This window comes from Pelodiscus sinensis, chromosome 1 (assembly GCF_052426305.1).
Source record: "Pelodiscus sinensis isolate ZL-2025 chromosome 1, ASM5242630v1, whole genome shotgun sequence".
NCBI lineage: Eukaryota > Metazoa > Chordata > Testudines > Trionychidae > Pelodiscus > Pelodiscus sinensis.
In genome coordinates, this window is record NC_143052.1 from 7,054,740 (window position 1) to 7,079,270 (window position 24,531).

The 24,531-nt window shown below is 48.3% G+C and overlaps 1 protein-coding gene across 1 annotated transcript in view; it reads right to left on the reverse strand.

Annotated features, from left to right (window-relative positions):
* Positions 1 to 24,531, reverse strand: part of EXOC4 (exocyst complex component 4) — a 637,711-nt gene that overhangs the window by 28,138 nt on the left and 585,042 nt on the right. Inside the window, exons 16-17 of the mRNA XM_075925646.2 lie at positions 21,201 to 21,379; positions 18,352 to 18,511 (exon numbers count right to left, since the gene is read on the reverse strand). Of these exons, the coding sequence (XP_075781761.2) occupies positions 18,352 to 18,511; positions 21,201 to 21,379 (339 nt within the window). The remainder of the gene's footprint in view (positions 1 to 18,351; positions 18,512 to 21,200; positions 21,380 to 24,531) is intronic.

Sequence of the window (24,531 nt, forward strand, 5' to 3'; positions counted from 1 at the left end):
GATTCCTCTCCTGGAACAGTGCAGGCGTGTCAATTACTGGTACTAGCCATCAGGGCGACGGAAGGCCCCGGGTCGTCAGCTAGCCCATTTACTGTCTGGTTTCTGTTTATGGTAGAGTCAGGGACAGGCACCACACCTGCGTTCCCAGGGCATCAAAGGCTGACTGCCTTTCTCTTGCTCTCTGCCGGGGGAAGGGGGGGGAAACACGATGGGGTTCGTGTCTGGCTACAGCGAGGGAAGCTGGTTTTTAAACTGGCTCCCCTCACAGACCAGCTTCTGCCTGGAACCCCATGCTGCTGCCTCTGATACAGAGGAAGCAGCGTGCAGTGGCAGGGGCTCCTTGGGAGTGAGGCCGGAGCACAATGCCTGCTAGCCCCACCCTCAGGGATAACAGAATAGTTAAGTAACCAATAAGAATTGATGTCGTCACTTGACTATTCAATTAACTGATATTTAACATCCCTAGATTGTTCTGGTATAACGTACGGTAGAAAGCAGTACACTGATCTCTTTACCTAGGAGGCAAACTGATGGCACGCTTATCTCATGAAGAAGGTTCACTGGCTGTAAAGTACAAGAAGTTTGGGTGAGCAATACTCTCTGAGGGTATGTCTACACTACCCTCCTAGTGAAACGAGGAGTACCGGTAGTTCGGAATAGGCACCCTAGTCCGAACTACCTAGTTCGAGCCCCGTGTAGCCGCGCTACACGGGGTTCGAAGCAGCGGGGATTTAAAAATGGCGGCTCCCCGCTTATGCTAATGAAGCCCGGGAAATTCAAATCCCGGGCTTCATTAGCAAGTGCGGTATGCCTACATTATCCCGCTAGTTCGAACTAGCGGGGTAGTGTAGACATACCCTGAGACAGGACAGTGTCTTGTTCATTAAGTCTAGGCTCTAGAATGTGTGTTATGATTTTACTTGTCTCTGAGATTTCTACTTGTTATCATTTGCATCTTTGCTTTGTTAAATACACTGATGCTTGATTTCATGTTCACCATCTCTGCGTGCTCGGTGTTCAGCGAAGAGGTAAACTGAGGCGGAACTGGCGAGCGGGAGGGTGCTGGCTTCTTTGCAAGCAGTGAGTCTGAATGCTGCGAGGGCCCAGCTGAGCAGGGGCTGGACCCTCCAAAAGAGCTAGATAAATTCATGGAGATGGGGTCAATCAGTGGCTACTAGCCAGAATGGGTAGGGATGGTGTTCCTAGCCTCTCTTTGTCAGGGGCTGGAAATGGGTGATAGGGGAGGGATCACGTGATGATTCCCTGTTCTGTTCATTTCCTCTGGGGCACCTGGCATTGGCCACTGTCGGAAAATAGGACACTCGGCTAGATGGACCTTTGGTCTGACCCAGAATGGTCGTTCTTATGTTCTCCAGGAGATGCTTGGAGGCTGGAACTAACCTGTAGAGAGCAGGGCCTCCATAGGACCAGCGGGAAGGGCATGTGGTCAGCAGAGTTGGGAAGCTAACCCAGGCCAAGCACAGACAAGGCAGGTGGCAGAGAGGTGCCTCCCAACTTAATGACTCCAGGAAGCGTCCCAATATGGGTTTTAGCTACTTCATGCCTCTGCATGCAACAACCTTCTCCGGGCATCCCTAAGCACCAGCTCTGCAGAATGTACATCAGTGTTTCTTAAACTTTTTAAGACCGAGGAACACCAAACAATAATTTTTCATGAGGAACACCAAAGATTTTTTTGTTGGGCAAAAAGGGGTGGGGGGGAAGTTACTGAGCAAAAAAAAAACAAAAACAAAAACAAAAACAAGTCACCTGCCCCTTTAAGGGTGGCCATTTTGAACTCTGTTGTTCTCCACGGCACACCTGCGGCACACTGGTGTGCCACAGAACACACTTTATGAAACACTGACGTGCATGATTATACTGCCTGCTAGCTCCATCGCATGCAGACATGCTCCATGTGCCCCAGAAAACATTCTTGGCCTCCCCACTTCAGAATCAATTCAGAACAAATCCTCCTGACTTTTAAAACGCTTGACGGATTTTCTCCAGCCTAACTCAGCTGAACCACTTTATTCTCAAGTCCCCTCAGTGCTCTTAGATCTAACCACGTACGTCCCAGTGACTTACTGCTCTTTATCCGTTTGTTCCACACGGCGCTTCTTGCCTTATTGCTGTCTGCCTGGTTCTTTCGTCTCTCTTGTCTACTGCCTTTGCTCACTGTGTCACGGATACAAATAGGCCTCCTAGGCAGTGCCAAGGATATGAACGAGTTTCAGTGATTCACTGGGACTACTCTTGTCTTTGAAGCGAAGCCCGTGCTGATGTGCTTTGCTGGACTGGGGCATTAAGCTCTAAATTCTTTGGGGTGCCGGGACCCACATATGTGTTGTGAGCTGAGGGAGTGCATTATGCACCCTGGACACCTACTGTGAAACAAGAACCACGATGGCAACAAAACTCCTTTTTTAAAGGGTCTCGTGATCAGGATAGTCAACAAAGACGAGAAGGCAGGCGGCTATCCACATGCTATGGTTAGCCCATGGCTAAGCTATTCCAAGCCCTTATATCCAAGTGATTACATTACTAGTTTAGAAAAGAGAAGACAGAGGGGACTCGGTAGCTGTTTTCAAGTATCTAAGAGGGTGTTACAAGGAGGAGGGGGAAATTGTTCTCTTTGGCCTCTGAGGATAGGACAAGAAGCAACGGGCTTAAACTGCAGCAAGGGAGGTTTAGGTTGGACATTAGGAAAAACTTTCTAACTGTCCAGGTGGTTAAACCCTGGAATAAATTGCCTAGGGGGGTTGTGGAATCTTCATCACTGGAAATATTTAAGAGTGGGTTAGACAGATACCTGTTTGGGATGATTCTAGACGGTGCTTGGTCCTGCCGTGAGGGCAGGGGACTGGACTCGAAAACCTCTTGAGGTCCCTTCCCGTTCTATGATTCTGTGATTAGAGAAAAATTACTTAAGGGCAAGCAGCAGAAGTATCATCCCCAAAGAGTCAGATTCTTTGCACTAGATCTTCTGGTAAATTTCCATGAAGGTGTTTTTGAATTTTCCACACATGAAAAATCAGCACCAGCTAAGTCATTTTTCTGCTGCATCGTTTTTGACTTCTGCTCTTTGGCCGACTCAAAAACAAAACATCCGAGGACAAAGGCTGTGGCATGGCTGCAGCACAGCTAGCGCTGACACTTCAAGCAAGAGGAGAGAGCTTGACTGTTGACTTAATCTCCCCGCTCCCACAAGCAGAGGTAGCTGCATCTGAGGGAGAAGCTCTCCAACACAGTGCCGTCCACACCAGTGGGTGGGTGCAAATTACACTGCTCTGGAGGATGGCTTATTTATACCCCCGAGTGACTAACTTATACCAACCTGAGCTGTAATGTGTACTTGGCCTCAGTCCCTCCAGGAGTGGACAAGCAGGTGATCTGAGAGTAGTGCATTTATGGTGCAATGACTCACTTGCTTTCTCATCCCTGCTGCTGGGTTGCCCAGTGCACTGCAACTGGACAGCTAGGCACGATCCGGCGAGGCCAGGAGCTCAGCGCTCCACAGCTGGGCTGCTCAGTGGGGCCAGGAGCCTAGCACGCAGCGAGCTGGGCTGGCCGGCATAGCAGGGAAGGAGATGGGGGGGACCAGCGGAGCAGTGAGGCTGGTGGCAAGGGGGAGCCGGGCAGCAGGCTGGTGGTTGGTCCAGGACTGGGGGAGGGGTGGGGGGAGCCGGTAGCAGGGGAGCCAGATATGATCTCCCTTCTTCTGGCAAAATCCCACATCTGGAACCAGTTGGGTCCTGAGGGTGCTGGACCAGGGAGGTCCAACCTGTACAATGTGCATCAGAATGCGCCTTCATCTTTGGTGTCCTCTAAGTGCTACCGGATGCAAATATATTGTAAGAGTTTCTGATGCAGTTTTCTGAACACAGCAAATAACGAGGCCATTCACTGGACATTAACACTCCTCCTGTAGGTGTTACTTGACAACAAAAGTAGGGTTGCCAGATACTTTTGCAAAAAATTCCAAACATGGTGTCCCCGTTGGCCTTCCGAGAAATACAGAAAACATCACTGGACATTTTCTGTTTTTTTTTTTCCACCAGACAGAAGATGCAATTACCGGACTGTCTGGGTGAAAACCAGACATCTGGCAATGCTAAATGAAAGGACCCAGGAAAATTAGGCATTGTTAAGCCTCTCCACCATGTGAATAAGAATATCACACAGTGAAAAAAAAATCACTCCTCAATTTTCAGATTTCATAGGGCATAAGATGATCAGTAGCTGGGGCAGGGTAGAAATTTGCCCTGTGTTATGGAACTGCACAATCAGCTATGTGCATTGAGGGATGCATGTTGGGTTGTATCTTTTCCTCTGAAGCACCAGGAATCACAGGACATAAGAAATGGGACCCTATAAAGTCAACTGTCCCTGGTCCTCCTAATGCTCCTGTATCGTGTGAAAAGGCTGGTAAAGAAACACGAGGGGAAAGCCCATTCTCTGATAGCTCAACACAAATGGGGAAAGCAATCAAGTGGAGGAGTGGTTTTTAATCCTCTGCTGTTAGGATTTTTGGTTAATGCAGTGAAACCACTAATTAAAGCTCATTAAAGCTGTGCTGAGATCAGAGCTCAAAGAAAACGGCAAGAGGAAAAACACGGGAAAAAGAAACGGCGAGGAAATATTTTGGAGCCAAATGCTTAATTGAACAATCACTCCATTTTTTAAATTAAAACAAGCAAAAGCAAATCTAGGGCAACGTTCTCTAAGCACTCAACACAGGTCTGACTTCGCAAGTATGGAGATAACAGTCTTTCCCACCAGATAGGGGATTTCCAGCCTGGGGGAGCTCTCCTTAGAGTCAATTCTGCCTCTGGTTCCTTTGCAGAGTAAACGTGGTAAAGCTTAATTTAGCAAGGTGCCAAACATCTGACACACCCATCGCTAGTTGAGCACACTCCAAGCCTTGCAGAATACAGCAGGGGTGGGGAATAGAAGGCCCCAGGGCAGCATGTGGCCCCTGGCTTGCCTAGAGCTGGCCCCCCAGCCTCAGGGCTTGCTCCCCAGCATTGGGGAGCCTATGTTGGTGCTCCAGCCTCCCTCTGCCCCCTGCAGGACTGGAGCGCACAAAATCTCCTAGCCCAGGCCCCACTGGGCTCCAGTGTGTGAGGGGAATGGGGGAAGTGGGATGTTTTTTTGCTTCTCGCTTGTGTGCAGTTCCCAACTGATTTTTCTGTGGGCAGCTGCCCCCGACCCAAAAAAGCTTCCCCACCCCTGGAATAAAGCCTTTATGGTCAAATCCCCTGCTTGGTTACGAAGACAAGTCCTCCACACATGGGAATCATGGGGATGCACCAGGAGGAGTGCGCTTAACACTTTTATTGCCGCCCAGTTTCCATTGTCAGCCACTGAAAGTCCAGAGGCAGGACTTGAGCTTTTGTACAGTCAGGATCTCATATTGTGCCCACCGGTGTGATATCTGCTCTTACCTGTGCCTGAGGGGAGACTGGTCACAGACCTACTCTCAGGGCAAGCCCACAACATTTTGGCACCTGAGGCGGGGCGCTCAAATGACGCCCCCTCACCGCCTAAAAGGAAGCGCCCTCTGATGCTGCGTGCCCCTGGTGGGGGGAGGACTTTGTGCGCTCTGCCCACCCTCAGGACAATCAGGGCCTGGGGGAGCCCGCAAAGTCTCTCACCCCTATCCCCATCCTGCTAGGGGTGCGCAGAGGCTAGAGAGAAACGCCGGCTGTTTCTCTCTAACCACCACGCGCCCCTGGCAGCGGGGAGGAGACTTCATGTGTCCCCAGGTCTTGATTGGCCTGTGGGTGGGGAAGCGGCCGCAGGCTGGTTCCACTGGCTTGGTGGGCCAAATCCGGCCCGCGGAGGTCCCTTTGCCTACCCCTCGTCTAGCTTCACTCCCCCAGCTCTCTAGGAACATGATGGCTACCTTCTGTCAAGTACGGCAGAAGAGGCTCTCATGTAGGCGGCCATGGAAACAACAGGATTCGAGTGTGTATTGTAAGTGGTGATAGGATCACAGAAAAGGACAAAAGCGTGTTCGTTCACCCCGTCCTTTCCCTGCTCAGAGCTAGCTGCTTACTACAGGCTTTCTAGGGGTTTTACAGCGCCCCTGTGGTCGGGCTCTGCGGCACACGATCTGGTTTAGCAGAGGGCGCCCTGACATACAAGCGGGCGCTCCCCAAAGGGGTAAGAGTGAAGTCGCCAAATGAGTATCCTCACCGAATCAAAAGCTGCGATATTATTTCCATCCTGACGGGCACATTTTTAACCCCTTCCAGTTAGAAGTAAAAGGGGAGTCTGGGGGAGCTCTGGAGCGCATCACACAGCCACCACCCCGTAGGTTTTGCACAGGACAGAGCCAGGCCTGGAAGGCGTAAGTACTGCCAAAGCCGGGGAGGGTTCCAGGCTAGGGATTACTGCAGGAGGCTGACATTAAGGTGCCCTGGGTGCAGGTCAGAACTGAAGTTCATCAGCAGAACTGTATTCAGTGGAAACATGCAGAGTAGCTTCCCGAACCATGCCTATCTCTAGCAATTTCCACAGCCGCTTAGATTCACAGGCATCAAACGTGCTCAATTATAGATTTATTAAGCGAAAGAGAACAAAACCAGAACGATAAATAATGCATTCGCCCCCACGGTCGCACTAGCAACCGAACCCGGACTCAACCGCATTGGGAGGCTCAGATTTCAGCAGCACACAGCTTTCTGACGCACCTCAAAAGCACTCTTGCCGTCCAATTCCCTCTGGGTAACTCCAGTAGATGGCAGCATGCCCCTGCTAATTCCTTGTGGTTGGACGGGGGTTCCATGCAGATCAGACTCCAAACAAAACATCTCCAGCCAAACAAGCCCAGAAAAAAGGGGGCTCCGAGAACCCAGCAGCCTAAACGGCATGGCAGTAAGGAATGCAAGCCTCGCAGAAATCCCATTACCGAATCGGATCCTGCTCCCACCGAAGTCCATTGGTGCTCGAGAGAGAGCTCAGCAGAAGCAGGCTTGTGTCCTGTGGGACTAAGCTACCGTCTCTGTCACAGAGGATGCTATGTACCCACTACAATATTTAGAAACAATTTCAGGTGAAAAGCTTTGCTGTGAGTAACCAGATCTTTCCCAGAGCAGCTGGGGCTTTAGTTTTAAAAACCTAAAGGCATGTCTAGACTGCCCATGGCTTTCGAAAGAAAATATGCAAATTCAGCATGAATTTGCATATCTTCTTCTAATCCCGTTTTCGGAAAAGGTTTTCGGAAACACCCCGTTTTTCGAAAGAACCCCATACACTTCATTTTTTTAGGAAGAAGGGTTCTTTCAAAAAAGGGTTCTTTTTTTTGTAAGAACTACATCTAGACTGCTTTTTTGGTGTGAAAAAACTCTTCCGAAAACGGGATCGGAAAAAGATATGCAAATTCGGCATGAATTTGCATATCTTCTTTCGAAAGCCGCGAGCAGTCTAGATGTGCCCTAAAGGTTTAAACGCCCAGTTTTTGCCCTATTTTCTAACAAACAAACGACAACAGGAGCCTTTTGGAAAGGGGAACGGTGATCAGCCTCACTTGGTGCTAGGGGGATGCTCTGTGGTAGGAATGGTAACTGGTAAGCATGAGGCTTGCTGGTATGCTTACCAGTTACCGGGCCTTGTCAGTGGACTCTGGCGGCAGCCGGCTGTGCCAGCCAGAGCAGCCCTAACCATGGAGGGACAATGGGCCAGGTGGTGGAACTCCGTGGCCGGACCTCATGACAGTGGCTGTGGCAGAGCCGTGTGGCAGGCCCTGAGTTACAACGGTTAACAGGTTAACCGTGTTAACATCCATACTCTGTGGGAGCCAAAAGCAACTAACTCTCAGCATCAGTGACTTGAGAACAGCAGGGCAGCCTCTTCGCACAATATAGCCCAACCTGGTGATCTGTGAGGAAAAGATTTGTACGTTTGCTTCTGGGACCGTGCATTTAATAAGCCATTTCCTACGCCCCGTTTGGGTGTCCTCACTACTTCTAAGCCAACAATACCGAGCCGCAGACAGGACATTCCCTGGCTGAGTGGGTGACGGGACCCCGAGAGAATACATATGCCAGCGACTCCACGTACATGGAGCACCATCATGACTGAACGGTACGTAGCTGGATGGCCGCTTGCTGAAGCGGACAACGACAGATGAAGCCACAGCAGCTGCATTTCACTGGGAAGCAGAAGGATAGGTCGTTATCCTTCCTGCACAATACAAATTCAAGATGGTCCTTGTATACAGACAGGCGGAGCTGATGATATGCGCGTGGCTACATTTCAAGGGCCTATTCATGGCCAATTTGTGAACAACGTCTGGAATGCTGACAGCGTGTTCTGATGCCCGCATCAGCCGTGTTCTCTAGGACAGCCTGAGAGTTGGACTGCCATGGAAGCTCCACACCTCTCAGAAAGTTGCCTTGAAATTCAAGAGCCCAAACAGCTCCCTGAATAGCATGAACAGGGTTGCCAAATGCCATCCACTAATGTGATCTATGCCATCAAGTGCCAGCAAGCCCCTCGGCCATGGCTACTGTCCAAACTGGACAGTCTGTATGAGAAAGAATTAATGGACAACTCAGATACCTGAAAAGGCAACACACAGAAACCTGTTGGGGAACATTTCAACTTGCTCGGACACTCATTCATGGATCTCCAAGTCACCCTGTTGTTTCAGGCCAATTTCACAAGCCAACTCCACGGGGAGGCCTCAGGACTCAGCTTCATTTACACGTTTGATTCCCTCAACAGAGGTATGAGTAAAGACATCGGGTGGATGGTCCACTACATTCCACATCCTAATGACATCAAAAACCAAACAATGGGTACTTAAGAACACTTAGCACCGTCTCTGTCAGCTTCATGTAGCATGGACGCTCTAACTGACTATTCTTTTCCCTCCCCCCCACTTCTTTTTCCTTCTCCCCCCACCATCCCATACGTATTTAGAAATTAGACCTTTAATAACTCCATTCATCTGAAGAAGTGGGTTATGTGTGAGACCAGCTACCTGTATTCATTGTTTTTTAAGTTTTTCCAGTTACAGACTAACTTGGCTACCCCACTGACACTACTTAGCTTTTGCAGACACTACTGCTACTCATCTCTTGTAAATCAGGTCCCATGAGGAAAGAAGTTTCCCACCCTCATGTTTGTTTCCCACTCAATCAGTCTTGATTTCTCTTTTTTAACATGGATTTATATTTTCAGAGGCCAACCCAAGATCTTCTTCCACTCCCCAGAGTCCTCTATTTGCTCACTGTCATCTCTACATCTCCACCATAAGGCCACATATGTGGAGCCTCTCTCCTCTCCAGAGAAACAGAGGAATTCCGGTCAAATTCCTGTAAACCAACTAGCCAGAGTGATCAATGCTGAGCAAAAAACAGATGGACCAGAGCCCTGCTTAACTAGCGCTTCCAGCACCAGCTAAACTATAAAGAGGAGAGAGCAAGAGCGGGACCAAGCTGAAGTCAAACATGTGTCCTTGGCATGGCATTAACTCCTCAGTTGGCCCCATGGCTCAGGCTGGAGAAACAAGATTACATCTGATTCAAAGTCAGTTTGCTCATTTCATAGGAGTTCTACTGATTTAAAGGAGTCTGATAATATCCTTATAACCTGTCGTTAATCTGCAGTTATCTTCCAGCACAAACTAGCCTTTCCGACCTGCTAGCGAACAGTAGCAACTCTCAATCCACCCGAGGCCAGCGAGGTCAAATTACATGCTGTTTTAAGAAATTCAGCATCTTCCATCACTCTCCCATGCCCAACTCAATTAACGTCCTGGAAGAAGGCAGTATTACCGTCACCTTCTGTATCAGAAGGAGAGAACAGCAGGATGGCGGAGGAATAAAGTCTTCCATTGAATAAGCCCTTTCACCGTGGAAGAATATTAGATTGCAAGATGCGTCTGAACCAGAAACTGAAATCTGGACACCTTGGAAGTCGGATGTGCGTGACCTGAAACCAGAAACAAATTTCACCAGTCGGGGCCCTAATATGCAGGAGTGGGTAAGCTTTTTGGTCTGAGGGCCACAGCTGGGTAGGGACATTGCATGGCAGGCTATGAACCCTGAGCAGAGGGTCGGAGTTCAGGATGCAGCTTAGAGCAGGGGCTTAGGGTGCGGGGGTCAAGGCAGGGAGCTGGGGTGCAGGAGAAGGTTCAGGGTGTGGGCTTTGCCTAGGCACTGCTTAGCTCAGGCGGTTCCTGGTTGGCGATGAAGCGGGGGTAAGGCAGGTTACCCCCGTAGCCCTGGTCTCGGCCACAAGCTGCTCGCAGATGTGGCTGTCAGGTCCAGCACCGGCTCCTAAGGGCTGTGAGAGGTGGGCAACTCTGTGTGCTGCCAGAGACACCTCCTTGCAGCTTCCAAAGGCCTCAGTTCCCTGTTCCCAGCCCTTGAGAGCTGCGGGGATGGTGCCCGCCTGTGAGGAAAGCGTGTGGAGACTCTGCCTCTCCCAGGGGCTGCAGGGATGGGCTGACGACCTCTGGGAGCGGCGGGGGAGGGGGAGAACTTCCTTAGCTCTGCTGCACTGCTGGACTGACAATCCTAAAGGCTGACGGGCTTGAGGTGGCCTGCAGGCCATAGTGTGCTCACCCCTGTGCCAGACACTAGACACATGTAATAAAAAGGCCGTCTCTGCCCAAAAACCTGAAAATACTAGTATGTAGTTTGGAGAAATTGATCTTTATAGCTTCGGGTGTGTCTAGACTACATGCCTCCTTCGACGGAGGCATGTAGATTAGCCAGATCGGAAGAGGGAAATGAAGCCGCGATTAAAATAATCGCGGCTTCATTTAAATTTAAATGGCTGCCCCGATCTGCCGATCAGCTGTTTGTCGGCAGATCGGGAGAGTCTGGACGCGATGCCCCGACAAAGAAGCCTTTCTTCATCGACACAGGTAAGCCTCGTGAAACCAGGTTTACCTGTGTCGATGAAGAAAGGCTTCTTTGTCGGGGCATCGCGTCCAGACTCTCCCGATCTGCCGACAAACAGCTGATCGGCAGATCGGGGCAGCCATTTAAATTTAAATGAAGCCGCGATTATTTTAATCGCGGCCTCATTTCCCTCTTCCGATCTGGCTAATCTACATGCCTCCGTCGAAGGAGGCATGTAGTCTAGACACACCCTTCTTTTGCACAAATACAGTGACCGGGTACTGGTATCATTGACACCTCCTGTTATGAGAAAGGACACACTTACTTCTAAAGCAGTATGAAAGCAGGCAGTTTTGCTTTTCATTGGGAAACACCGAATCACGAAATCCAAAAAAATATAGGGCAGGAAGGGATCTCAAGAGGTCACGTGCTTCTTCCCCCCTGCGCTGAGGCAGGACTAGGGATGTAATAGTGCAGTCAATTAATCAATTAACCAATAAGCAAACGCCCCCCCCCTCCCCCACCAGTAAATTGTTTTAGCAGGCTGGCCAGCAGCCTGGCTCATGCTGGGTCTGGGACCTAGTCCTGCTGCGGCTCTGCATTTAAAGCGTATTAGGAGCCAGGCGGGCAGGCAGCCTGGCTCATTTCCGGCTCGCGTCAGGTCCAGGAGCTCAGACCCCTCCCTAAACAGGGGATACTGCCACCCTGCGCTGCTGCCTCTTTATCAGCGGGAACAGCATGGGTTGACAGGCAGCCGTTCTGCAAGCGGAGCTGTTTTTTAAACTGGCTCCCCTCGCAGACCAGCTCCTGCCTGGCACCCCGAACTGCTGCCTCTAATACAGAAGCAGCAGAACGGAGTAGCAGGGGGCTCCTCAGGAGTGCGGTTGGAGCACACTGGCTGCCGGCCCTGCCCCTGAGGATTATAGAATAGTCAACTAACCAATAAGAATTCATGAGCTTAACCGACTATTCAATTAACCGATATTTAACATCCCCAGGCAGGGCCATTCATACCTAAGTCTGCGGCTGAGAGATCTCTCTGACATGCCAACATTTCCCTGGCTGTTGGCTCATGTCGAGTTCCTTTTCCCCTCCCTGACTGATCTTCCAGCTGAGCGCGAACCCCGCATCTCCAAGTAAAACCCATCTGAAATGAAACCTCCCCTGTCATATTAAAGCTCCAGAAAGCACTGAACTTCACAAGACTCTGATGTGAACCGCAGCAGATTTACAAGCTTTTGCATAACCGGGGTTGACGTTGCAAGGTCTCACCAGAACCAGGTGAGTATTATGGGGATGCAGGTTCCAGTGAGAATATTCTGCATGGCTTTGACTTCACAGAAGAAAGGGCTTCCCACTCATACTTCCTTATGGAGGTTTATTCTGCCTAACTAGCAAACATTCAAGGGGACCCACTCCAGGCAAGGCTGAGAAAGCCGTGCTCTTCAGAGCGCTGTACAAACCTTTGAAGGATGTAAAGAAGGAAAAAAGCATCAACACCGACACCACAAATTTGCTAGGTTCCCCTGCCCTTTCTTACATGGCACCAGACTGCACTGTAAAGCGCACCACACCAAGCACTTGCATGTGTTAATTTACAGGAGAAATTTACAGCCTGACCAGCTGTCTTGTTCCAAAATTAAACCATAATGTGAAGAGAGCTGCATATTAACTTTTAATAGTATTTGTCTGTATACTGAACTCCAGACTTCAAACTCTAATGGGCAGACAAATAACAGCAGGGCCAGAGAGCTAATTTCAGTACGGCATGCCGAGCCGAAAAGAACTTGCACAATAAATAGCCTCATGAACACTGGAATATAAATGATTTTTTTCTATTGAAAACTGTTCAGTTCTTCCCCCATCTCAACTGATTGACTAAATACAGAACTGTCTGAAATGCATAACATAGTGAAATAGTCATAATTTCCTTTTGATTAAGTCATAGGAATGAACTATGGATTATTTTGCTTCAAGGCAGCTTCTATAGAAAGATTCGGGAAACACGGGGGTTGCAGGGTTTTACAAACTGGATTAAATGTGGATTAAAACGTCACATTCTACAGTCACGGATCATTGTTTCCAACAGCAGAGGCAGCATTACTAGCTGTTAGCAGATGGCAATAGGAACCAGGATTTCCGAGAGAGCTCCAATACAAACTGTGTGACCAAAAAAAAAAAAAAATCTTAGTGACTCACTTTCCCCATTTATAAACGGGGTGGGGGGGAAAATGATATATCTCTACCTCTGCAGAGTGCTGTGAAATCCTGGTACGAGTGGTGCTACGGAATCACTGTCTATGGTCTTTTGATTTTGTTAGGTTTATTTTACATTTACAGTAGGATTCGATTGCTGGAAGGCGAGTTGGACCAATGCTAAATGTGTTTGGATAACTGTAAATTCAGGTACGCAGATGTCAATGGAACGGGGATTTCATTAGCAAGGGAGGTTCAAAGAGTAGCAACCCAAGTACCTGGATCCAATAGTAATTTGAAACTCAAAGGGATGTAATATATCACAGAAATCCACTCCAAAAGCAAGCCAGGAAAAAAAAAAAAAAAAAAGAATCTGAGCTGGAAAAAAAAAATGCTCTTGAACATTTAAGGTAGGAAATGGCTTCAGTAGCACTACAAAGGAGCTGACAACGCTGTACAGCAGGGGTGGGGACCCTCAGGCCCAGGAGCCGGATGTGGTCCCTAGTCAGGGCCGGACCGAGCCATTCCAGCACTCTGGGCAGGCAGTTTAATTACGCCCCAGGTTGGGGGAGGGTGCATGCGTGGCCCTGCCCCTGCACCGGCGCATGGGGGAGGGCGCATGTGCGGCCCTGCTCCCCCAGCGCATGGGGGAGGGTGCGTGGAGCTGGCAGCGGCAGGATGCACCTGCCCGGCCAGGCCCGGCCCACTCCGGCTACCGCTGGTGGCGCACAGTTCGGGGCAGGCCGCGCCTGGCTGTGCAGGGCCCTGCGGCCACGGGGGAAGGGCGCTGCTGGCCGGCGCTGTAGGGGTTAACGCAGCCTGCGCCCTGGGCGGCCGCTGGGAGCTGCTGCAGCCCGTGATCCGGGAGCTGGGCATGCAGCGCCTCATGGCAGCTGTAAGGCATGCGGCGTCCCTTACAGCTGCCATCAGGCGCCCTCCCATAGGTTGGTGCCCCAGGCAGGGGTCAAGTGTGGAAGAACTCTGTACGTGTGAAGTATAGGGGTGGTGAGGCCTGCATCCTCCCCCCTTTCCTATCCCCTCCCCTTCCCTGCTACTGATGAGCCAGAAGCAAGCCTCTAGGAACATACGCCATTGTAGCAAGAACAAATTGCAGATAAGGGCGGGAACATAACAATCCTGTTTACTTAAATGTACTGATCATGTAAACAAAGTCAAAGGACAAGCAGTCCAACTGAGCCATAGTGTAACAAGCAATGAGTAACCCCCGGATATTTCCAAACTGCCACAAACAAGATAGAGACACAGTATTTAAAGCTGCACCAGAGCACAGCAACTGGGACCTCACCGATGGGCTTTGGGTACCGGTGCGTCGGAAGCGGAGACGGTCTCCCACTTCATCCGCAGCTGAAACGGGTTCCCCGGCTGGCAGAAGGGATGTAAGAAATGCCGCTTTTCCTATCATGTTGTTCTGTTGTTTTAGCACAGCTGGTAGCTGTCAGGAAATAAACTGCTTGTGTTTGACAGATACCTGTGTAGCTTTTTTTGTACTTTCAGAACCCAGTGTCAAACCTGAGACTCACTCTTGCCGGCAACACCTGGTTTGCCTGGATCCAGCCCCACGGCTCAGCACTGGGGAGCCCGCGCTGGCGCTCTAGCCACCCACCTGCAGGGCTGGAGCACACAAAATCTACTAGGCTGGGCCTCCCTAGGTTCTGGTGTGTGAGGGAAATGTGGAGAGTGTCTTCCCGCTTCTCAGTCAGGGGCTTCTCACTTGTGTGCGGCCTCTGACTGATTTTCCTTTGAGTCCGGCGGCCCCCGACCCAAAAAAATTTCCCCACCCCTGGTACCTCATGCATAGCCCTGCAAACTAATGATGGGGAAGCGGCCCATCGTAGCCGATGGTGCTATGATGTACTGAGAGTCACACAAAGAAAGCAGGGCTGAGGCAGGGTGACACCTTCCATTCTAGCCCTTCAGCACTCAAAGATGCGACTCCATCGCTGTTCAACGAGTGCCTGTCCAATTAGCTGATGGCCCCCGGATGCCAACCTCTACTAGCGCTTGGTCAACATAGCATAATTGGGATGCCAGTTGCCATGAATGCATCTGCGAGCCTACTCTGCCGGCTAATTTATTTAACATTTCAACTGCAAAAAATCATTTACAAGGGATGATTGAATTTGGGAACGCTATCCCTCAGAGAATTAGTAATGGATCTCTCGCTGCCTCCTTAGGCCTGAGCATTTATAACTTCCCCATGTCGATGTTATTAGAAATAGGCTAATGCAGTAATGATCCCTTGCCCCATCGGAGAGCCCAAATAAATGAAGCACTCAGTCATGCCTCGTGTCTGTAATTTGAGCGAGTCAGACTTCAACCTAATTCAGTTTCTGAGAGAGATGACCAAATGATGGCAAAATCCACCTTCCATTATTTGTGCGTCGTTTTAACGCAAAGCGTTGGACAAAATTTTTGCCTGGCACCTGCCATGCTTTGAGATTTCTTGCCCCCAAACTCTTCCCTGTGAATATTTCATATGTACTCAGCTGCCTGCTACTGAAATGGTTACTACCACCATTCGTGAGCCAACAGTGTGGAGACACCAGTTCTGTTCTTCTATCCATTTGCAAAGCCGATGCAGTGCTGTGGGTGCGTTTTAACATTTACTATTGTCAACTTGCTTACTCCAAAAGCTCCAGCTGCTTTTGGCGGGGTGTCTGTTTGAATCCGCAGCACCTGAGAACTGGAGGTACCTGGTAAAAGAAGTGAAAAGCCCCAGCCTTCTGTCTTTAGGGAGGCATGGTCCGTAAGTCTAAGCATAGGGCCAGGAGTCAGGAAATTTTAAGATCCAACTCCAGCTGTGGTTCCATTTCCATTCTGTGGCACTGGTCAAGTCCATTATCCTTTCCACCTCACTTTTCACATCTATAAAATGGGGATATATCCTGGTTATACCTTTTGTGTGCCTTACGGAACTTTAATCAACACACTGCCAAATCTTGTCACCTCTTGACATCTGAGGAGGTCAGCTTTTTATTCTATGCTAAATATTGATTTGTACCATGGGGTCACTGACAATTTCAAGCCATCTGAACAGGAGTAAAGTATTAACCTCAGTGTCACAGTCAAGTTCCAGTTTGGGCATCCATAGTCTGCATACCTAAAACACCCTCTCAAGTTTCAAATGAATATAAGATTCTTCTTCGCCATAAGGACAAGTGTCCCATGAAATTCTCATGTGTCACCCTTTCTGGGAGAGTGGGAATATTTTTGTTAAGACAACGAGGTATCTCTTTCACAACTGCTTGCTACAAACACACCGGCAGAGCTGTGAGAAGCATTAGTAGCAAAGCGATGTTCTTCTGATTTTAACGGAATGACTTCTGAACAGCAGCACAGATGGTAGCCAGGAGCGGATTGAGGCCGGCTGCGGCAGCTGGCGCCCTAGGCGGAAGGTGCGATCGGTGCCCCCACCTGCTCGGCCATCAATGGCCGTGATGTAATCATGGGGCGCCAGCGTCATCATTGGGCACCTGGGCTGGCGGCACCCTAGGCAACTGCCTAGTCTGCCGAGGCTCACGGGCCGCCCATGACAATAGCATAGAATCATAGAACATTAGAACAGGAAGGGACCTCGAGAAATCATCAAGTCCAGTCCCCTACCCTCACGGCAGGACGAAGCATGGTCTAGATCAGTGTTTCTTAATCTTTTTGAGACCACGGAACACCAAACAATAATTTTTTTTATGTGGAACACCTAGGGTTGCCAGGTGGTTTCAAAAACAATACGGGATAAAAATTTGTTGAGGCAAAAAAAAAACAAAAAAAAACAAAAAAAAACCACCACCACGCCAGGGAGACGTTTCTGCCAGGAAAAGCAGAAAAACTTAATTAGAAAATACCCTAGGAACACCTATGATCATTTCCTTCAAAATTTTTTTTGTTACACAAAGGGAAAAAAAAATAACAAAAACAAAGAAGATGTTGAGGCACACCTGCGTGTAGTTCACGCAACACCAGTGTTCCACAGGAACATAGCTTAAGAAACACTGGTCTAGATCATCCCTGACAGGTGTCTGTCTAACCTGCTCTTAAATATCTCCAGTGATGGAGATTCCACAACCTCCACAGGCCATTTATTCCAGTGTTTCACCACCCTGACAATTAGGAAGTTTTTCTAATATCCAATAGAAACCTCCCTTGCTGCAATTTAATCCCACCGCTTCTTGTCCTATCCTCAGAGACCAAGGAGAACAATTTTCCCCCCACTCTACCCTGTGACACCCTTTTAGATACCTGAAAACCAAAATCATGTCCCCTCTCAGTCTTCTCCTTTCCAAACTAAACATGCCCAATTCTTTCAGCCTTCCTTCATGGATCATGTTCTCTAGACCTTTCATCATTCTTGTTGCTCTTCTCTGAACCGTCTCCAATTTCTCCACATCTTTCCTGAAATGTGGTGCCCAGAACTGGATACAATACTCCAATTGAGGCCTAATCAAGCGTAGAGTAGAGCGGAAGAATGACTTCTCCTGTCTTGCTCACAACACTCCTGTTAATGCACCCCAGAATCACGTTTGCTTTTTTTGCAACAGCGTCACACAACTGACTCTTGTTTAGTTTGTGGTCCACTCTGACCCTTAGATCCCTTTTTGCAGGACTCCTTCCTAGACAGTCGCTTTCCATTCTGTATGTGTGAAACAGATTGTTCCTTCCAAAGTGGAGTACTTTGCATGGAAGACAGTAGGTGAAATAGTTAAATAGGAACAAATGACATGTGTGGTGGATGTTGTGTTTCTCCTACAGCCTCCTTCCTCCCCCCCCCCCCCAAAAAAAAAGCTGTAAAGGAAGAGAGCGTTTCCAATCTTGCCACCTATCCACACATTTTCCAGACTCACAGGGCTGGAGGACACCTCAGGAGGTCAGCGAGTCCAACCCCCTGCCCAAAGCAGGACCAACCCCAACTAAATTATCCCAGCCAGGGCTTTGTCAAGCCAGGACTTAAAAACCGCTAAGGATGGAGATTCCACCCCCTCCATAGGCAACCCATCCCAGTGCTTCACCACCACAGGAATAAACCTTCATCTAGCTGATTGCATGTAACCACGGTAGCATAGCTAATTTGGTGGAAGAGAAGCTCAAAGTGACCTTCATTCCACTGAACGATTCTCTGCTAAGCTTGCTGTATGTATAGTGGAGAGAGAAGTGGATGGCATTTCCAACTATGCTAGGGTTTTACTCATTGGATTAGCTTATTCAGTCACCCTCGTGATGCATGGTTTACCCACAGATACCACAGCATTAACAAACCAGGGGGCGGTTTCCAACACACCTTGCAAAGTCCAGGTCGGCCTCACGCGACATGGTGATATTGGTCAGGTTCTGCTGGAGGATAAAGATGTTTCGACACATTTTCTTGATGCCAGATTCACTGATGCGCTTGAAGTACTGGGCGCCGTTGATGAGAATACAGGAAATCAAATGGCCCAAGCCTGAGAGGGGAGACGGAAAATAAGCCAAAGAATTGCAAAGAGGAAGACAGCGGTTAGCAAGAGATCGCTTTGGAGCCACCAGCCACACAAAACATTTAAAAGGCGCCTCCTATTAAGAAAATATCAGTAATAGATGATGCCACTCATGTTCTTAAGGTGTTTTTGAAATTGGCCTTTACCATCCCGTCCCCGTGCGTTTTGAGGTGATTTCCCACCAAAGGTTCTTGATTCAGAAAGAAAATGGACACACCAAAACTAATGGCACGAGAAGCAGATGTTTCCACTATCTGTGACATTTTCACAGCCAAGGATATTTCAGGATCTCAGAATGGACCCTGATTCATTATAAACAGGCCTAGGAGAATTTCTGTTCAGCTTCTTTCAACTAGGACATCAGAAATGTTTATGCCATCTCATCACTCCACGTACCTACTGAGTCACTGCAGCATAATCTACTAATAAAATCAAGTTGGAATTTTTAGTTGTACGAGTTTTTTTTTTTATACACTGTCAGCTCAGCAAAGCCAAGACAGCTGTAGAAGAGTGAGCTGCCCCGCTCCAATTCTGCCTCATGGTTCATCAGCATTAGGTCAGTTCTAATTCCAGAAACATCACTGTTGGTCCCGATACATGGAGTAGAAACACCATGATGTGATCTCCAGAAATCAGGTAGATCCTCCAAGTCTAGTGGCCAGGAAACAAATCGGGTTTTGCTTGTAAATGTTGATACGTAGATGCCACTTCCAGGGAGTAAGCACAGGGGACAAGATGACACTATATTTACAGAGTTGTATTCGAAGCGTAACTGTACTGAGGTCTCCATCCTTGTCTTAAGCAGACTGCTAGAGTCAGACCAACAATGAAATAGTCTCATGGCAAACAAATGTAAGGCCAAATTCACCCCAGCACAAAAGGCTCCTACAAAGCCATAAGCACCGCAAACTGAGAATCGAGGGGATTTGTCCCGGAACAGAGAGAGCAACACAAGGCCTATTTATTGCTTACGTTCAATGTAAATAATCGAAATAAGGATTAAGAGATGAACAGGCTGTGAATTGGTTCTCTGCAGAGGCAATAATTTTTCCCTACGGGCAGCAGTAGCTCACAAATGGATCACCAGGCTCTGTGTGGGTTGATTGCTCTGAGACAAATTTCCTCTTTCAACATGCACTGTCAGACTGACACAGCAAGATAGCTCCTTTCCACAGGGTTATCACTGCCTGCCACAGTATCAGACAGGTCAGAGATAGCAAAACCTGTTTCAGTCTGTAGTCCATCCTTCTGCCTGTGAAGGTCTGTGCCTGGCAGCATCCCCTTCATTATGCAGTAATATTGTATTTGGCATGCTAGTACTTGGGTGCAGTTTCAAACATCTCTGTTCAGGGGACGTGAGCACTAAAACAACTTCTACCAATGGTGGGAAGAAATGGGGGGTGGGGAACACTCTGGATCTTCAAAACTTCCACTAGGGGATTGAAAACCAGGGTTTTACAATGTGGGTTTCTTCCTAGATTCCATGTCAAACGGAATCTGGGGAGAACCAGTATTATAGACCTCTGGTTTTGCTCCTTTTTCTGTCCAGCACATTCTGTCACACACTTGATGTGACTCATAGTACGTTTTCTCATCTTGTTCTATTTGTTGCAGAAAAATATGCACGTTATGGCCACCCAGGCCCTTAGAACGGCTTGTTAAAGCCACAGATGAGAGTCACTGAAATAATGTAGGCGTTTAAATAATTAGAACAGCTGAAATTCATAGAATCCCAGGGCTGGAAGAGACCTCAGGAGTCATCGAGTCCAGTCCCCTGCCCAAAGCAGAACCAACCCCAATTAAATCATCCCAGCCAGGGCTTTGTCAAGACAGGACTTAAAAACCTCTAGGGATGGAGATTCCACCCCCTCCCTAAGGAACCCATTCCAGTTCTTCACCACCCTAGTTTTTCCTAATATCCAACCTAGACCTCCCCCCCACTGCAACTTGAGACCACTGCTCCTCGTTTTGCCATCCGTCCCCACTGAGAACAGCCTCTCTCCATCCTCTTTGGATCCCCTCTTCAGGAAGATGAAATGCTATGAAATCCCCCTTCATTTCTCTCTTCTGCAGACTAAATAAGCCCAAGTCCCTCAGCCTCTCCTCGGCGTAGGCCATCTGCCCCAGACCCCTAATCATTTTAGTTGCCCTCCGCTGGACCCTCTCCAATGCGCTCACATCCTTTCTGTAGCGGGGGGTCCAGAACTGGGCGCAATACTCCAGATGTGAGTAATTTAATGTTAGAAACAGAAGACTATTAGGTCCTGACAGGGACCACTCCATAACTTAGCTATGTTTATATGTCACAAACACGCCAGCCTGGTTTTCCTAATGAAGATCCTTACTTGCGTGTATTTAATTTGATGTTTCCCCCACTCACGCTGGGCCCATTCCTCACATTTTACTGATACACATTAAGGAGCAGCTGCCGTCTGCCCTATGCCGGCATAGGTCTACTACTCAATGTGGAGCAGATGGCTACCATTCTGCAGTCAGCCTTAACCCAACAAAAGTGTTTCCATCTTCAGGCCAAGGAAGAAAAATTATTTCCACCCAGATCCCGCCCCCCAGATAGTTTTAAGGCTGGTGGTGAGTGTATTCCCAGTCCCCGCCTTCCTCCCAGCCCCTCAGCCAAGCGCCCTGGCAAATGCCCCACCTTCAAAGATGTACTGGAACTTGTGCTGCTGGAGGCTGGCACTCATAGCTTCTTCGATGGCACTGATGTCCTTATTTAGCCGCACCACCAGGGGGTCGTAATCCATACTTTCCACGTTGGCCACGATGGCATAATTGCCTTGTTTAGCCAGGGGGATGAGATAATGGAAGCAATGAACTCTAGAAGAGAGAAGGCAGAGAGTCGTGTCACAGAGAAACACAGTAAGATGGTAACATTTGCTCACATGACATGCTGAGCTCACAGAACGTGGCTGGAAAACACAATGACAAAGGCTGTGTCTAGACTCCATCCCTTTTCTCGAAAAAGGGATGTAAATTAGACACTTCGAAATTGCAAATGAAGCCGGGATTTAAATTTCCCGTGCTTCATCTGCATAATGACGGCCATGTTTTTTTGTCGAAATAGGGCTTTTTGATAGAAAAACAGCGGTTTAGATGGGAATCTTCCAAAAATAAAACCCTTTTTTGAAAGATCCTGTAAACCTCATTTTTTGAGTACAGGATCTTTCGAAAAAGTGTTTTATTTTTGAAAGATCCCCGTCTAAATGGCCGTTTTTCTTTTGAAAAGCCCCATTTCGGAAAAACTGCGGCCACCATTATGCAAATGCAGTGTAGGACATTTAAATCCTGGCTTAATTTGCAATTTTGAAGTGTCTAATTTACATCCCTTTTTTGAGAAAAGGGATGTAGTCTAGACACAGCTGAAGGGTTTTATTTTCATGTGTCCCCAGGCCCGGTGGGAAGTAAAAATACCTCCTTTAAAAAATGTGCATGGGAGGAATGTAGTGCTGTTCTAAGCATGCTGGATTGACTCTGGTATATCCTGAAGTCCTCTCAGGGGTGGTCCAATTCCCACCAATGCCAGTGGGAGACCCTCCACTTTAACAGGAGAGGCATCAAGTCCTCTCTGATGTGCAAAACAGATGCAGCAACAGGCCGGGAAAAATGAACCACCACCATGATTTGAAGGGGCCACAGTATGCCTCCATGGAGTCTGCTCACAAGGGTGTCTATTCTGGTGGTGATAGAAATGTAGCCGTGTTAGTCTGGTGTAGCTGAAACAAAATACAGGACTATGTAGCACTTTAAAGACTAACGATGGTTTATTAGACGATGAGCTTTCGTGGGCCAGACCCACTTCCTCAGATCAAATAGTGGAAGAAAATAGTCACAGCCATATATACCAAAGGATACAATTAAAAAAAAGAACACATATGAAAAGGACAAATCACATTTCAGAACAGAAGGGGGATGCAGGGGTGATTTGTCCTTTTCATATGTGTTCTTTTTTTTAAATTGTATCCTTTGGTATATATGGCTGTGACTATTTTCTTCCACTATTTGATCTGAGGAAGTGGGTCTGGCCCACGAAAGCTCATCATCTAATAAACCATCCTGTTAGTCTTTAAAGTGCTACATAGTCCTGTATTTTATTCTGGTGGTGGTTTCTCTGTGGAAGAAAACTTTTCTGGAGCTAGACTGCCACCCAAAAATTCATTTCTCATACATCACGGCACAATCCCCAGACGGCTGTCCCTTGTGACCCTTCCTGACCTAAGCTGCCTTTGAACTGGGGGCCTTGCAGAGAAAGGCTCTTTACCTCATTACCCTTTCTCTGAAGCTGTCTAAGGCCCCCAGTTCTTCAATAATTTACACTGCTTTTAGTGTACTTGCTGATCCCCAGAAGAACCAAGTGGCAATATTTTGTTCGCAACGAGAAAAGGGACAGAGACGGTGACAAAAGCAAACCAGGAAGAGAGAAACGGGCTTTTATTTCTCAGAGCACTGACATGTTTGATCTGACCTCGACATGACTTTGGCATTAAGGTTTTCTGAAAACATTGCTGATTGCACAGCAGGACGGCTGATTTTTGTAAAGTGCATATTTAGGAGGTTGCAGTGCTAGGCGATTGCTGCTAAACACACTGGAAGCCCTCCTGAAGGTAGATCTTTTATTTAAAAATACTGCCTGATAAAGGTGACATTCGGAGCAGGCCCTGTGTACGGCGGCAGTTGGATATTTATCTTCTGAAGTGCAAATCGGTGAAAAATAATAATCACAAAAACGGGGCTGGTGATTTCTACTTTATACGTATCGGCCACTTAACACCTTATTTGGCTGCATCGGCAGACAAACACAAAGGCCCTCGGTGATTAGATCTGAGGGGCATTCTCAGATAAAATGCAAATGCCCTTTAGCCAGGTTTGTACATGCTGGTTCAGCAAAACCTTCTTTGTAGAAACTTGAAAGAAAACCTCCTCCTTTTACACAAACCCCTCCCAACACCCTGTCAAGGTCAAAGCTGTTCCTCTACCCCGGCATTTAAAGTTGTCACAACTTCTCTCTTCCTTTTGCTTGTTCATTTCAAGCTCTGCGGGCAATGCTCTCTCTCACCAGTCCTCCTGCTGACGAGGTCTCTCATGGAAAGGGTCTATACATTTAAATTACCTACCGTGTTCTATAGAATTAACAGCGTTCTAGAGAAACGGCACTATAAGCCTAGTAGGGTGAAATCCATTATTATTTTTTAATGGGGCAACTCAATGGGTTTGGTGTAGATAAGCTACAGAATTGGGCCCCAAAATTTGATCTCACCTATGCTGTAAACCCAGAATAAATTCAGGCCAAGTCTACACTAGACCCAGCCACTTGGCTTAAGTTACATGCCAGCTCCGTAAAATACATAGCTGGCGTCGGCTTACCTTAAGCCAAGCCTGGCAGCGTCCCCACAGCAGGAAGCCGATGGGAGCAGTTTCCCTTGCTCCTTGCAAAAGGAGGAGTACTGGACACCGATGGGGGCGCCCTCTGCATTCGATTTAGTGAGGCTTAACTAGGCTTGCTAAATCAAACGTGGCAGTAGCGATCTTCCTTTTAGCGTAGACAAGGCCTCACTGTCTTGAGTGGAATTACTCTGGATACACAGTGATCCCTGGATCATTCCCACATGATTCCAGAGAGCTGCAAGGCAGCCCAGAACTTGCCAAACTCCGCTGATTGATTGCATCTGGCAAAATCTGCCAGAGGGCAGGTTAAAACGGAGAAGAATTGATGCGGTGGCCTAAATTCTGCCTTATTCACTTGCACCTCCTTGCCCACGGGCTTGGGGCTGATAAATTCCCATGCATGAAGATGTGCCAGGAGGGCGTAGTAGAGGAACAGGTTTTTGTGACTGAGAACACTCTGCATTAGATCCCTGGACAACATGGTGGATTCTGGGACCTTTCACAACAATGTCAGGGAATCCTGATGTTCACAGCCACGAAAGAGACGGGTAAGTTTCAGGATATTTTTAAGGGCGGTTGCAAGACAC